The sequence below is a fragment of the Tamandua tetradactyla genome, chromosome 7 (assembly GCF_023851605.1).
Source record: "Tamandua tetradactyla isolate mTamTet1 chromosome 7, mTamTet1.pri, whole genome shotgun sequence".
Classification (NCBI taxonomy): domain Eukaryota; kingdom Metazoa; phylum Chordata; class Mammalia; order Pilosa; family Myrmecophagidae; genus Tamandua; species Tamandua tetradactyla.
Window position 1 is genome coordinate 55,750,752 of NC_135333.1, and position 14,374 is coordinate 55,765,125.

At 38.4% G+C, this 14,374-nt stretch overlaps 2 protein-coding genes and 1 long non-coding RNA gene across 8 annotated transcripts in view; 1 reads left to right on the top strand and 2 right to left on the bottom strand.

The window, feature by feature from the left end:
* Window positions 1-1,087, bottom strand: part of TAF3 (TATA-box binding protein associated factor 3) — a 254,581-nt gene extending 253,494 nt beyond the window's left edge. For both annotated transcript variants that reach the window (XR_013179415.1, XM_077169457.1), the window contains exon 1: window positions 708-1,087. Coding sequence is in view for 1 of the 2 variants with exons in the window: in XM_077169457.1 (XP_077025572.1) it covers window positions 708-873 (166 nt within the window). In the remaining variant the exon portion in view is untranslated. The remainder of the gene's footprint in view (window positions 1-707) is intronic.
* The window catches only part of LOC143691250 (uncharacterized), a 71,432-nt gene that overhangs the window by 32,384 nt on the left and 24,674 nt on the right, over window positions 1-14,374 (top strand). Inside the window, exon 3 of one of the 2 annotated variants that reach the window (XR_013179421.1) lies at window positions 6,045-6,804. The exons of the other annotated variant lie outside the window; for it this stretch is intronic. This is a non-coding gene — a long non-coding RNA (uncharacterized LOC143691250). Of the gene's footprint in view, window positions 1-6,044; window positions 6,805-14,374 lie in introns of those variants that run through there. 2 annotated transcript variants of the gene reach the window in all.
* The window catches only part of ATP5F1C (ATP synthase F1 subunit gamma), a 37,496-nt gene continuing 33,623 nt past the window's right edge, over window positions 10,502-14,374 (bottom strand). For 2 of the 4 annotated variants that reach the window (XM_077169464.1, XM_077169461.1), the window contains exons 8-10: window positions 14,066-14,162; window positions 11,350-11,386; window positions 10,502-10,665 (exon numbers count right to left, since the gene is read on the bottom strand). In XM_077169464.1, the coding sequence (XP_077025579.1) occupies window positions 11,380-11,386; window positions 14,066-14,162 (104 nt within the window). In that variant the 3' untranslated portion in view covers window positions 10,502-10,665; window positions 11,350-11,379. Of the gene's footprint in view, window positions 10,666-11,349; window positions 11,387-14,061; window positions 14,163-14,374 lie in introns of those variants that run through there. The other 2 variants (XM_077169462.1, XM_077169463.1) reach the window with 2 other exon arrangements.

A 14,374-nucleotide genomic window follows, 5' to 3' on the forward strand; every position in this document is an offset into this window, starting at 1 on the left:
TAGTCACTTAAAGCTATAAATACTGTAGCTCAGTTTACTTGGTAAACTGCCTATGATCCCTATATCAGCCTTTGATAACCACTGATACGTATAAATGGTGAAAATCAATGGTGATGTAAGTGAAATTTCATCTAATCAGTGAAAGTGACAAAATTGATCCTGGGACATAAAGAGCCGAGATGCTGTCTATGAACTAAATAGATACAGAAAGAAGCATCAGTGTTCCTAACGGAGCAGAGCTGTCAAAGAGATGTATTATGATAAAGAATGGCTAGTCTTGTATAAAACGACCGGTAGACGGAGCGCCAGTGACAACTAGTTGTAGTAGTTTGCGGGCAAGGGAGGAAAGGGACCAAGGTAAAAAAGGGGTGTAAGTCATTCTGGAGAGGCTCCTACATGCACCAAAAACGAGACAATGAGAAACTCTGATACACACTGCAGAGTAGAGAAGGGATGAGAGGGTATGGAGCTGGGAGTGGAGACAGGGCTCCAAAGCTGGTGGCGGGAAGTTAGCGGATGAGGAAGCGGTACTAAAGGGATAACTGGAGTTTGAAGGAGGAGTGGAAGCGACGGAGCGTAGGAGGCCAGATTTCAGGATAGTGGAAAAGAACTAAAAACTCCGAGACGCTGAGGGAGGGAAGGACAGACTGAAGGTGTCACTCGTGACTCGCCGGAGCTAACCCTCCCGCACCCAGCCCGGTACTCACAGAGCTCAGAGTACCGGTGGCAGCCCCGTCCCAACTGCTGCAGATAACGTTGTAGCACGTCCGTGAGGAGGTGGCAGGCGCTGAGTTGCACCGAGTCCCAGCCCAGCGCCTGGCAGATCTGCGCCACCGAGACCCTCAACAACGACCTGGAGTAACTCTCGCACATCCCGCTCCGCTGAATCCACCGCAGCTTTTGCTGCCACTTCTCTCCACCAGCGCCGCCTAACCTTAGCAGAGGCCTCGATTCATCCTCCAGGGTCCCCGCGGCGGGGAAATTGTGCCCCCCCGGCCCCTGGCGACCTCCTCAAAGCCTCAGCGACACGGAGCGCGCCAGCCTGAGAGTCGCCATTTTGGACTCGCTCCGCCTCTCGCTGGACTGTCGCCGGGGCGAGGCAGCAGTAAGCGAGCACTGAGAGAGTCGATGAGAAAGCGCTCCTCCCCATTCGCGCAGGCCAATCGAATGGGGCTCGACTCTCAGACCTAGAACCTTGAAGGAAAAGGCTGCAAGTAGGGTGCGCTCCGGAGAAGTCAGACAACTGAGGTATTCTCAGTGGGACCCTCACGCTGTAAAGAAGGGAGAGTGAAGCCAAAGTATCTTAGAGTCAGAAGAGGAAGCTGGGACCTGAAATTGAGATGGAGGTATCAAAGAGAAGTGGGATTCCCAGATGCTTTGAGCACAGGGGCCTGGTTGGGGGGATGGGAACTTAAATTGTTAACTAAAACGCGGATCTCATCCTGTCTTCTGCTAAAAAAATTGAGCTGCTTATGGTTGTATAGATTCAGTAAGTCCACGCTGTTCAATATGGCATTCAAAGCTGCAGGGTCGGGCCTAGGGTCAGGTCAGGGAAGCAGTTACTGTGGTGCAAGATTTGCTAAGGGGGCACGAAAATCTCAATAATAAAGATAAATATTTTCTTAATTTTTTAAAATCAAAATTAAAGCTAAAAAATCCATGAACAAAATGCCAACATCTTAAAAACAAGAACCGAGCCTGCACTTCCAGGGTCCTGCCTTACTCACCTCAACTTTAATCCAGGCTCTCGTTCTAATGAAACTTTATTTACAATACCGGGCAGCCCGCCGGTGGGCCATAATTTGCCATTTGTCTATCTCCAGCCATGTGATCTATTAAGGGAATGGGGAACTCAGTTGCTTATCAGAGGCCAAACAAGGAACTTAAGTGAATTAAGCAGGCTGAGTGTATGGAAGTGTCACCTACCCCAGAGTGTTTTCCCAGCTCCAGCAAAGTGTTGCCAGATCTTTCCAAGTTGCCAAAATTTTCAATTTTTATTGATAATACATTTTCAGAATTTTAGCTTGCAAGCCAAACTAGATTCACCCTGGGTAAATTGTAATGGCTAATGTACTTAGTTTCTTAAATATATTCTTATGTGCCCCGCCCCCTCCCTGTCCATCCTCTCAAGCTTTGGAGTGTTCCCTACTTCCTTATACTTATCACCCTTCATTTAGTATTTGAGTTTATTGCTTCCCTTAATAAATTGTAACTTTGAGAGACCCTATTCTTCCTACAAGTACTATTCAAGAGCTTTGAACATAATAGCTATTCATTTTTTTTTAAGTCTTAAATACCCAGTAGAAGTGAATATCTGCTACTTCAGCTCAAGAACAATCCGCAGAGAAGGAACAAGGGACCATTTTACTGCTCAATCTATAGGACACTTTTCAGTCCTACCCTTATTTGATCATTTTGTAGCCATTTGACAATGTTGAACACTGCATTAACTTTGAAACTCTCTTGTACCTTGGATTTCACAACACCCCACTTTCTTGGTGGTGTTCTTTCAATACTTCTGGAGGCTCTTTTTAAATCTCTATAATGGCACCACTTTATTTGCCTGTTGTTTGTTTTGTTTTGTTTTAACCCCTCAGTTATTTTATTTTGGAAAATATCAAACCCACAGAAAAGTTGAATAGGAAGTATAAACACAGGTATAAACTTCACTTAGACTCACCAGTTGTTAACAGTTTTGCTACATTTACTATATACACACAGATATATATGCAAACACATTTTCTTTCCAAAATGGTTTGAAAATAAATTGTAAAACCTCATGATACATGCTACTACCCTTCATTGAGCATTTCCTTCATTGTGACACAAGATTTTCCAGGTTCATACTTGTACTTTCCCTGCCCTAGACTTGGAATTAGCCATTTCTCCAAGGGTCCTAATTCTTCTTAGTGAGGATTGGTATTTAGAAAACAAGATATGAGTGGTAGTTCATCTTTGTTACTACAGGGGTATCAGTACTTCAGGGCCCTTTTAGTAGACAGAACTAGGGGGGAAATATAAATATATATATATATGAGTCATAAGTACATACTCGTGCCTCTGATTCAAGTCTGAAACTACATATTCTTTACCTTCTCCCATTACTTATGTGTACCTCCCTTCTCCCAGAGAACCTTGGTTTTTTTTGTTTTTTTTTTAACATGGGCAGGCACCGGGAATCGCACCGGGAATGCCCAGGCAAGCACTCTTACCTGCTGAGCCACCGTGGCCCGCCCAAGCCTTGGTTTTTAACAATATCAAATATTTGCTTTATCCTTTGCCTAATTTGTAAGTATTTGTTCTCTTTTCATACGATTCACCCCAATGGTTGAATGAATAGTTATGTAAAGATGACTCCAAATGTAACATTTTAGCCCAGATTTTTCCTTCACTTTATGCTAGTGTAACTTATTGCCTCTAGCAACTAACAACTGCTTGGATGAGTCCTATACAACTCAAATTTAATTCATGTGTGATGGATGTACAAAACTAAACTCATCAATCTATATATCCTTTGTCTCAGAGATTCACATCATCTACCAAGATGCCCAAGAGAGCTACTTAGGACTAAGTCACAAGTTGCTCTGTGTCCCAGCCCTCACAAAGCCTTCTCTATTCTAGGTTATTCATTTCACTCAAATTTGGACATTTCTTTCTATCTCTATGTACTGCCTAAAGACAGGCCTTCATCCTTTCTCATCTTCCTGCCTTTACCAACAAGCCATTTTCTCAACTGATGTCAGAGAAATAGTTCTAGACCGTCAATCTGATTGCAGTGTGTTACTCCTTTTAAAAGATTCCAGCAGGTCTCCATAGCCTTCACAGTTGTTAGGCTGCCATTGCTCCTTAAAGCCTATACCTCTCATAACTGCCTCCTTATATCCACTCACCAGCCAAAGCAAACTACTTTTTCACCTTTGGGTCTTTGCCTGCTTTCTTTTTGAAATATTCTTTTTATTGTTTTGTTTTGTAAAAAATCCTTTGGGAAGGATGTTGATTTGCAGGTGGCTAATATGACATACTCACTTCCCATTCTATACAAAGCACTCTACTGTATGCGGCTGGGATAAGAGAATAAAATGCCTGAAGACTGCCATCAAGTTGCTTACAATTTAGTGGGAGGAATTAAGATAGAAATGAAGTTAGAGAGGTAAAAGAAAAAAAAAATAGCAAGTGCTGTAAGAAAAGCACAGATGTAATGCTCAGACCTTTAGGAATGTGATAGGCAGAATAATGGCCCCTCATGATGCCCATTCTTAATCTTTGGAACATGTGGATACGCTGTGTTACTTGGAAGGGGAAATTAAGGTTGCAGATGGAAATCAAGGTTGCTAACCAGCTGATTATAAGATAGATGAGTCAGAACCAGGAAGATGGCCTGAGAAAGACTCGGCCAGCCACTGCTGACTTTCAAAAAGGAAGGGGATAAGTGAAGGGTTGTGGGCAGCTTCTAGAAACTGAAAAAGGCAAGAAAACAGATTCTCCCCTAGAACCACCAGAAAGGACCACAGCTTGACTTTGATCTAGGTTGAATGAGACACATTTGCATTGTTTGAAGTCATTAAGTTTGTGGTAACTTGTTACAGTAGTAATAAGAAAATAATACAAGGAGAAGGCAGTTATTCCCAGTCAAGTGTTAGAGGGACTGACTTCCAGTGGGTCATTTCATTTAGGCTTTGGGAAGTGGTAAGGTTTGAATAGCCAGAATGGTGACCAGACAGAAGGGACAGCCCAGGGGGAGGAGATAGTAAAAATATGGAGACAGGAAATCAAGAGACATTTATAGAGAACAGAAGTAGGAAATCAAGGACATTTACAGATAATAGCATAGTTCAGACTGGCCAGATAATATACCACATGAAAGAAAATGTTTGAAGTTAGAGAAGAGTTCATTCTGGAAAGCCTTCAATGCCAGGCAAAGGAATCGATCCTGTGCCTAACAATAATGAAGGTTTTTTGAACAGAAGAGGTGACATCTTATGCTTTATCACACTACTGTAATTATCATTTTGACTTGTCTTCTCCTTTAAGCTGTACACACAGAGCAAGAACTGTGTCCTTGTCATTCACTGCTAAGTCCCCAGTATATAGCATGGCACCTGGCATGGAGTTAGTGCTCAATAAAGAAAAAGCTTTTAGAGTTTATCAATAGTGTGGAAAATGGGTTACAGCACAAATCTGAATATACCAAAAACCACTGAACTGTACATTGAAAAGGATGAATTGTCTGGTACATAAATTGTATCTCATCAAAGCTGTTATTAAAGAATGGATTAGAGGTGAGTAGAAGAAAACAAGAGCCTCTTAAAAGAGCTGCAGCAGTTGGAATGGAGAGCAGTTGCTTTCCCTATGAACACTGAGTGGCAAATTGTCTGTACACAACTTTGGAGGACACAAGATTTATTGACTTAGCTTTCTTATGAGAGCTGAGCTCTGACCAGCTCTGAGAGTTCAGATCCTCAGCCTTCTATCCTGGTGAATAATGAACCTAGAGCAATATGGAAAAGCTGTGGACAGAGTGAAGAGATCGGTGCCAACAATGGGTTTATAGCCGAGAACTAGTGAAACCCAACTTCAGCCATGTTATCGTTTTATTCAGTTGGTACTGACAGGAGCTCATTAACTTGCAGTTTTCAAGCTTAGGGTTCCAATCTTAATAAAGTTTCTGAAAGTTGCAAATATTAAAGCAGTAAGGGAAACAAAGGTTCACAAAAGGCAAATTCTTAGAAAACAGGAGTTGCAATAATGACAACTCAATCCTAGAATACTAATAGATCTCATTCACTGAGGACAGTCTAGATGGTTTCAGAAAAAAGAATAGCAGTTTGTTTTAAATTATGTAATGAATCTATAAACTTTATCATTGTAATCACTCTGTTTTTTGATATTTAATAAATGGATGGATTATAACTAGGAGGGAAATTTTCAATTTTGTTCTTCAAGACTCCTTTCTGCATGTCTAAACTACACATGTATGTTCATAATCTTGCCCCAGCTAACATTTCTAGACTAATCTTTTCTTTCATCTTCTCTTGCATTAACAGTTCTCAGAATGTGTTTTGAGGATTTTGATTCTGGACTTTGCCACTTTGGCTCCCTGGCCTGAAACGAAACGCCTTCCCACCGCCACCAGCTTTCCCCAGTAGTTTAATTTCTACTGTTGTCTCCAGGCAGGACAGCCTTCTCAGTCTCATCTTCCCTAGACCTGGTCGAGTGTCCCTCCTATATGTTCACCAATGACAACATTTATCCATTTTGTCATTATTTGCTTGTTTTCTCCCCAGACTGTAAGCTCCTTTAGGGAAGTGTTTTAATTATCACTGTATCTTCAAAGCGCAAGTATCAATACATAGAGAATCATCAATATATACATTGAATTGATGATTACTTTTACATAGATCAGGCATTTAACCACATACATAGCACTTGCCATGTGTCAGAAACTGTTTTTAAGCACTTTGAAAATATCCTTTCATATACTCCTTATATCAATTCCATGAGGTAGGTACTAGTTTAATCTCCATCTTAACAATAAAAGGTACTGAAGATTATGAAACTTGCCTAAGGTCACACAGCTGGAAAGGGCTATGCTGGGATTCCAACCCAGTCTGCTTCAAAACCCCTGCTCTATGCATACAAAACTATCTTCACTTAAGTGTTGTTGGTAAAGCAAATTAATAAATTTTTACTCGGTTTTATTTCTCAAGACCCTATGCTGGGTCTATAAGAAAGTTGTCAGAGAAATGGAAAATTTCTTTTAAAAAATTCCCATATTGGATACTGCATTCCTTCAAATATAGCTAATCAGATGGCATTTAAAATTAGAGTGAAACAATGATAGTGCATTCTTATCCATCAGTGGCTAAATAAGCTTTCCTAATTACAACACAAGTGATAGAGTTGATATCACTAATATACAAAGAACTGTTATGAGAAATGAGTGAACAAGCAATTAGATATTGTTTATTAACCACCATTAACCATCATTAAGGATATACAAAACTTCAGAGTAGGAAGGATCACTCTTATTTGTTGGTGCAAGTTTATAATCTTTTTTAGAGGAATTTGGCAGTGTCTACTTAAATTTTATACATACAAGCGTGCAAACACTTGCCCAAGGATATCTACTCCACACTTCTATAGAAGCTATAAATTGGAAACCTGTATGTCTATCAAAAGATAGCACTTTATTTATCAATATGGAATGTCCAAGTTAGAGCTAAATGCATGTTATCCCTTTCTTGCAAAAACTTTCTTCTGGACTTTCATTTAAAGATGGCAAATTAAACTCACAAATACCCTATTTCATTCTTCTCATACTCCACTAAAACTTCAGTATAGAGATTTTGTTAAAAAAGGCATACATTGGGCGGTGCAATGGTGGCTCAGCCTTCTGCATCTCCTGCTCTCTGCCTGCTATGCCGGAGAACTGGGTTCAATTCCCAGTGCCTGCCTATGCATAAAAAGAAAAAGAAAAAAAAGAAAAGGCATACATTCACCATTCACCAGGACACGAAGAGCTGAAAAGGAGATAAGAAACACACAAGCAACATAAGTTTGGAGGTTGGATCCTTGGATCCTTTACTCCACTATGTGGTACCCTTGAGGGACAACGCCTCCCCAATAGGCACTAGCCCAAAGGTTTATTCTTTGGAGAGAATAGAAGAGGGTTTCTGGACTGAGGGGTATCAGGACCTTGACGTGTTGATGGTACATGTACTGGCCTGAGAAGAAGGGGATTAAGATTCCTGGCCCTATCCCCAACTTGGTTCCTGGATGCTGGCACTTGGCCCTTCCCTCTCCAGGCAGGAGGCTGGAAGAGCCTTCTCTGAAAATTTTGACAAGAGCAAGAGGAAAAACCTCAATATACTCATATTGGTATTGTCTAACTAAATGGCCAGACTTGATCACCCTCCATGCCCTCAGTGAAGGTCATGGAGCCCTTGTTCACAAGTAGAGTTTATAATCGGCTATATCTCACCTACTTTAGTCAATATGGCAGACAACTGAGGATTACCAGTCATCTGACTGGCAAACTAGGGACAAGGAGCCAAGTACAGTTTTTACATTTTTAAAGTGTTGTAAGATCCAAAAAACACAAAATGTGACAGAAACTCTATGTGGCCCAAAAAGTCTAAAATATTAACTATCTAGGACTTTTACAGAAAGTTTGCCAATCCAATGGGACATGAAGAGAGCAAAACAAAAAACAAGTACCTCAGTGTAAACAGACACCATGCAGAGAAAAATAAAATTAGCATTGTGATATTTGATTAGATTGCCTTAATCATATCAATGTCTGATTAGGTTATTTCCAGAGATGTGACCCGCCCAATTAGGGGCGTGAACTTTTGATTAGATTATTTCCATGGAGTTGTGACTGCCCATTCAAGGTGGGTCTTAACTACTTTACTGGAATTCTTAGACGAGCTCATGGAGAAAAACAGCTGAGCCAACAGATGCAGACATTTGGAGATGCAGAAGGAAAGCCCACACTGCAGAAGCCAGGATCCACAGGAGCTGAGGAAGCCATTTTGAAACCAACCCAGGAGGGCCAGCAGATGTAGTCATGTGCCTTCCCATGTGACAGAGGAACCCGGATGCTGCCTTTCCTCCAAGGTATCCTCTTGTTGGTGCCTTAATTTGGACATCAATTTGTAACTTGTAACTTAATAAATCCCCTCATAAAAGCCAAAAAAGGAAAAAAAAAAAAAAAAAAGGAGCCTAAGTATTCAGCACTATGTATGTATGGAAAGGGAGCCATACCAAGATCATCGGTGGGAAATTTCTGAACAATGTGGCAAAGAAACCTAAAAGCTTCCAGAGAAGAAAATGAAATGCCACAAAGGTTCACATGTCAAAATAGCTTTTCAATGGTCACATGGAGGTCAGAAGACAATGAAACAAAACCTTCAAAATTCTGAAGGAAAAACTTTCTAACTTAGAATCCATACTCAAGCAAACTCATTTGAGTAGGATATGATAGTGACATTTTAAGATATGCAAGATATTAAAAAGTTTGCATCCTGTGTACCTAGAATATGTATACTTCTAAAATAAGAACAGGAAAACCTGAGTTATAGGAAATTAGATCCAATGCAGTAGCAAAGGCTAAGGGGATTCTCAGGATGGCAAAGAGAAAAAACCCAGAACAGTTTTGCACCAGGCAGAGTGCAACTGTGCAATGGGAGTGTTCAGACTGGCTGCCATCTCAAAGTTCCCACCGCCATTATCCTCTTCCGAGCCTAGGACGGACAGTATACAAAAATGAACCTGATTGTGCTTGCCTATGGAAAAAAAACACCTGACCCAGACTATTTTTATTTATCTTACATGGACTATGTTTATAAGTTCCTCTTTTCCTTTCATATTGCCTAGAACATCCAATTCACCCCCAGAGAAGTGTCCTCCTATCCTGGAAACTGAAGAAAAGCCAAGGTTAAGTTTAGGAATAAAATAAAGAAAAGAACTGCAGAGTACCCTGACCCTTGCTGACATTCCTGAAAGGTATCTAACTGGTACTTAGTTCACATTCCAGCTCTGCCAGATGCCTCTGACTCAGCCAGAAGCGGCTCTGGTAAAATTTCAGGGAAGCTGGACCTTGACCCAGATATTCCATTGCAGACATCTTCTCTTGGTGCCATCCCTCAAGATGGCAGCACTACTCTTGCCACAGGCTTGTATTTGCTGGTCAATTTTTAAATTGATCATGGTTCAGTTCATTTTTATGAATACAGTTTTTGGTAAAACAATAAAATATTGAATTCTTTCTAAATATAAACATTATTTAATGGGTTTTAAAATCAGGAGGAACATACAACAAGTGAAAATAATGGGGACTTCTATTTCATATATATTTATTAATAGTTCTAAGTACTGTTGGAATTTATATATATATACATGCATACACACATAACTTTTCTAATAAAAAAATTAATTTCCCCATTTCAAACAAATAGGAAAAAACCGGCATTTTGACATGGACACTTAGTTGTGCAGAATCAGCAAAAGCATCCTATCTAAAAGGTTATCTAATTGTGAATAAGGAGTGAATCACATACTTCAAGGTTTTATCAATGCTTAAGAAAAGACATGAAAATATTTATTCACAGTATGTGCCTGGAATTCTTTACTCACAGATGAATTGCAAATGATACCAGCAGTTTTTTTTTTTTTTTTTTTTTTTTGGGTGCATGATCCAGAAATCGAACCCAGGTCTCCCACATGAACTTTCCAAAAGCATTTTTACTTCATTTTGTTGGCAGTTCTCTGAAGATGCAAAAGAATGGATACCCAGGCTCAGATTGTGGCCTTTAAGCCTGTTACTTTTCTCTGACCCCAATGAGGCTAGACTTTTTAAGGTTACTAGACAATTATAAAGTTATAAGGAAGAGCCTCTTAAATTATTTTCTTACCAAAAAAAGGTTATCATAGTATGTCAATATTTTAAAATGTTATATACCATGATCTCGTTTTTAAAAGCATGACTAGTGCTCTTACATAATTTCAAAGACAGTGTTTTTTTTTATTGTAAGTTATTTATTGTAAGATAATTTACAAATGTCTTGCTGTCTTTAGTAATTTTAAACAATGAACAAACAGTTTCTTCTGATAAGGACAGCAGTCAGCTCAACAAAATCAGCTGGCTTAATTTATCTTCTTTACCTGAAAAACAAATCATAGAACAAATAAAGATCAAACAATATTTTTGGGAAAATAATACGGTCAAGAGATGATTTAACGAATTGAAGTTACATAGGAAAATGTTACCCTGTACCAGTGGTTCTCAAATTTTGGCCTGATGACTCTTTTATGGGGTCTGTGATGACAATTCTATTTTCATAAAAATGTTATTTGCCTATATTGAGCTCACTCTCAAGAGTGTAGTGGAGTTCTGCAGAGGCTATATGACCGATGATAGCACCACAGAACGAATGCAGATAGATGAAGAGTCAGCTATCTTCCGTTAAGTCAGATGGCAGGAGTGTAAAAGGGTCCTTCCTGAAACCTGAAGTTTGAGAACCACCAGTCTTCACCAATCTGTATTTAGTATCTTCAAAAATGCTAGTTCTCTAACCCTTAAAGTTTATTTCTTTCTATGTCTTATCTGACCATTTAATCTAGATTTTTCTATGACCAACACATGTAATATAAATCTAAAAAAACAAACCCATTGGTATTACCCATCACCTCCTCCCACCAAGTTGACAGTATCTATAAATCAGCCTAACAGTCTAAATCTCATAGAGAAGCAGCTTCACTATTTCTAAATTAGCTCCAGTTGTGTCTGGCTGGGTTTCTTTTTTTTGGAGAGGTACATGAAAAATGTGTGAAATATAACTACTTTACCTCTTATCTGAGGATGAAACTTGATTTTCATTACTCCCTGGTTATTACATTAGAAAAAAAAGACAAACAGAAAGCAAGCAGGTCAAAAAGCAATCCAATCCATGCTTGTTAATTACATATCATTTCCAACTAAAAAGATCCATTTCTTCACCTGTTACACTGAATATATCCTATAAATACTTACCAAAATATTCCTCTAAAACAGATTTAATAAGTGTTACAAACAATTATAGATTTTAATCTGGTTAGAAGCAATAAAAGCCATACTCATGCAAGCAGACAAGACTATGAAAGTATAATTCAAATTGCTGCTTTTTTCTATTTATAGCATACAATATATTTAAACATTTTAGGCTGGCAACTAATACTGGGCACCTCAAATATTATAGTTTATTTATATATTTTACTTACTAAGTAGCTAAATGTGTTTGTATTAAGCATTAAAGTCTTTAACCAGAATAACTGATGACAGAGCATGCAAATCTATTTACGTAAATTACCCAACATTAAAACAGCACAAGCTAACATTTTATATAAGGATTAACTACATTTTTAGAAAGTGAAAATTTAGTAATTAATTTCCAAATATCTGAATTCTCTTTTTTACTATTAGTTTTATGTAATAATCCCCTCTCCTTATTTCCCTTGATTTTGATAGTTTTTAGGCAGGTTTTCTACGTTCTTTATCAAGAAAGAAGAACCTAGTCCTCAATTTTTGCAGAAGCTGTATCCTCATAGTTCATTCCTAGCACTCCTTTTTCAAGAGCCAAAAAAAGGTGTTGGATTGTCTAGATCTCATATAGCCCCTGAGGTACTGAATCTTAGGAACCCTGCAGAACATAGTTCTTTCTCCCAGGCCTTCTCTCACCCAACATCCGAGAAGAAATCTGCTTGGGACTGGCAGTAGAACATATAGCAAGGAGGATAATAAATTTCTATTTAATCCCTTTACTAGTCTCTGTTTTATACATGACAAAATTGAGTCACAGACAGTATATAAACTAAATTTACTGAGCTAATAAGTGATAGGGACATTCATTATGACTGCACCCTATATAATGTGAAACATTAGTGACCTGGCTGAGAGATGGGTTAGTTCTAACACAGCCATGCTTAGAAAATAAAATGAAAAGGAAGGAGGGTGCTTAGGACAGCAAAGGTGATGGATCCAACTGACAATTTAAGAGAACTGTTTCTTGGTTCCATCAGTTTTATCAGTATCTCTCTGGCATCCTACCCATTCCTATCCCTTGAAACTCAACAGTTAAGGATCAACTTAAACAGCACCTTAATGATGGTTTCCTGGACTCTCTTTTTTTTTTCCTTGACTCTTAAATATGGACCCAAATTTTCACATACTCAAGAAGATGTTTATTTCTCCCACTTTGGAGCTTTTTTTTTTTTTTGGAGGTTCTGGTTCTTAATACATTTATGGCACTTATTCATTCAACAAACATTTACTGAGGACATATGTGCCAGGTAATGGGAATGCAAAAATGATTAACAGATGGGCTATCTAGCCTTAAGGAACACACAGTCAAATAAAAAGAAAATTCCTAATAAAATGTTTTAAGTGCTATGATAATGGAAAGTTTAGGATGCTAAAGGAGAGGACCACACTGAAACTATGAGAGGGTTTTCTGGAGGACAGAATACCCTAGTTCAATTGGGAAAGATAAATAACAGTCAGCCAGATAAAGATCCAAGGGGACAAGGGGAAGAAGAGCATGGCATTCAGGCAAGAGCAGTAGCAAGTGCTTCCCCTTGGATGTTATAAAGAGGATGACATATATAAAGACCTGGAAATAGGCCAATATGAATGAAAGTTTGAGAGTAAGAAATAGTACTGGTAAGAGTTTAGACTGGAAAGAGGGTTGGTAGACAAGGTAGGATCACACATACCATGCTATGCTGTTTTTGTCAGACTGTATCAGAGAGGATTGAGTCTATCATTTTCCTCATAACACTACTGTAAGAGTTGGCAATTTTTTTTTCTGTATAAGTTTTTTTTTCCAAATAAATATTTTAGGGCCCCTGAGTCACAAAAAGTCGAAGGTTCTTTCTCTCTAACAACTCTTTAAACATGTGAAAAAAAAAATCTCAGTTCCAGGCCAGTTTGCTGACTCCTGATCAAGTGCATTTCTTACTTAATACCTGTTCTCCCTTTAAGACCGAATTCTGTGAGGGCAGATACTGTCACCATTCAGTGACAGAAATTTTTGTGAAGAAAGGGCTATATTATCTTTGGTACCAATACTAAAAACAAAAACAAAAAATGAATAATTAACAAATTCTTAGACCCTACCATCATTCAATGATTTAGAGTACAAACAAAACTTAAACCAATCTTATAACTCAGAAAGCTTCATTTACTTGGTTGATACCACCGCATATGTAAAAGACCTTGATTTTATAAACAATACTAAACTATCTACATCCTTGTTGTTAATGTTTTAGAAAGTGAATGCTAATGGTATAGTCATTTCTAAATAGAAAAAAAACAAGGTTCAATGTTTCAGCTGAAACAAGAAGAATAAACTGGAGAAATGCCACTGTTGCCAAGTCTTTATGTCCTAAGAGTCAAGGATTCAAGATTAAGCAATGAGTATTTCATCTTTAACAGATAAAACAAAAAATTTTTATGCATCCAAAGGTCAAACTAGCAGATATAGAGAGAAGAGAAAAAAATCTCTGAAGGAAATCTAAAATTACTTACAGAGCTGCTGCACCAGAGATGATTTCAATCAACTCTTTTGTGATGACAGCTTGGCGGGTACGATTGAATGTCAAGGTCAATTTGTCAATCATCTCAGCTACAAACAAAACAAATAAATCAAGCAACAAAATATAAAATTAGAAAAGAATAACCTGTTAATTAACTCATTCATGGAAATATGTTGCTTAATTTAAAAACAAAAGAGTCAGGGTAAGGTACTGAAGCACTCAAAACATTTCATGAAAATGTTTTCACAACTTTCATGGGCTACCTTTTCAAAGGACTTGCAAACCTACTGCCTTCTCAAGT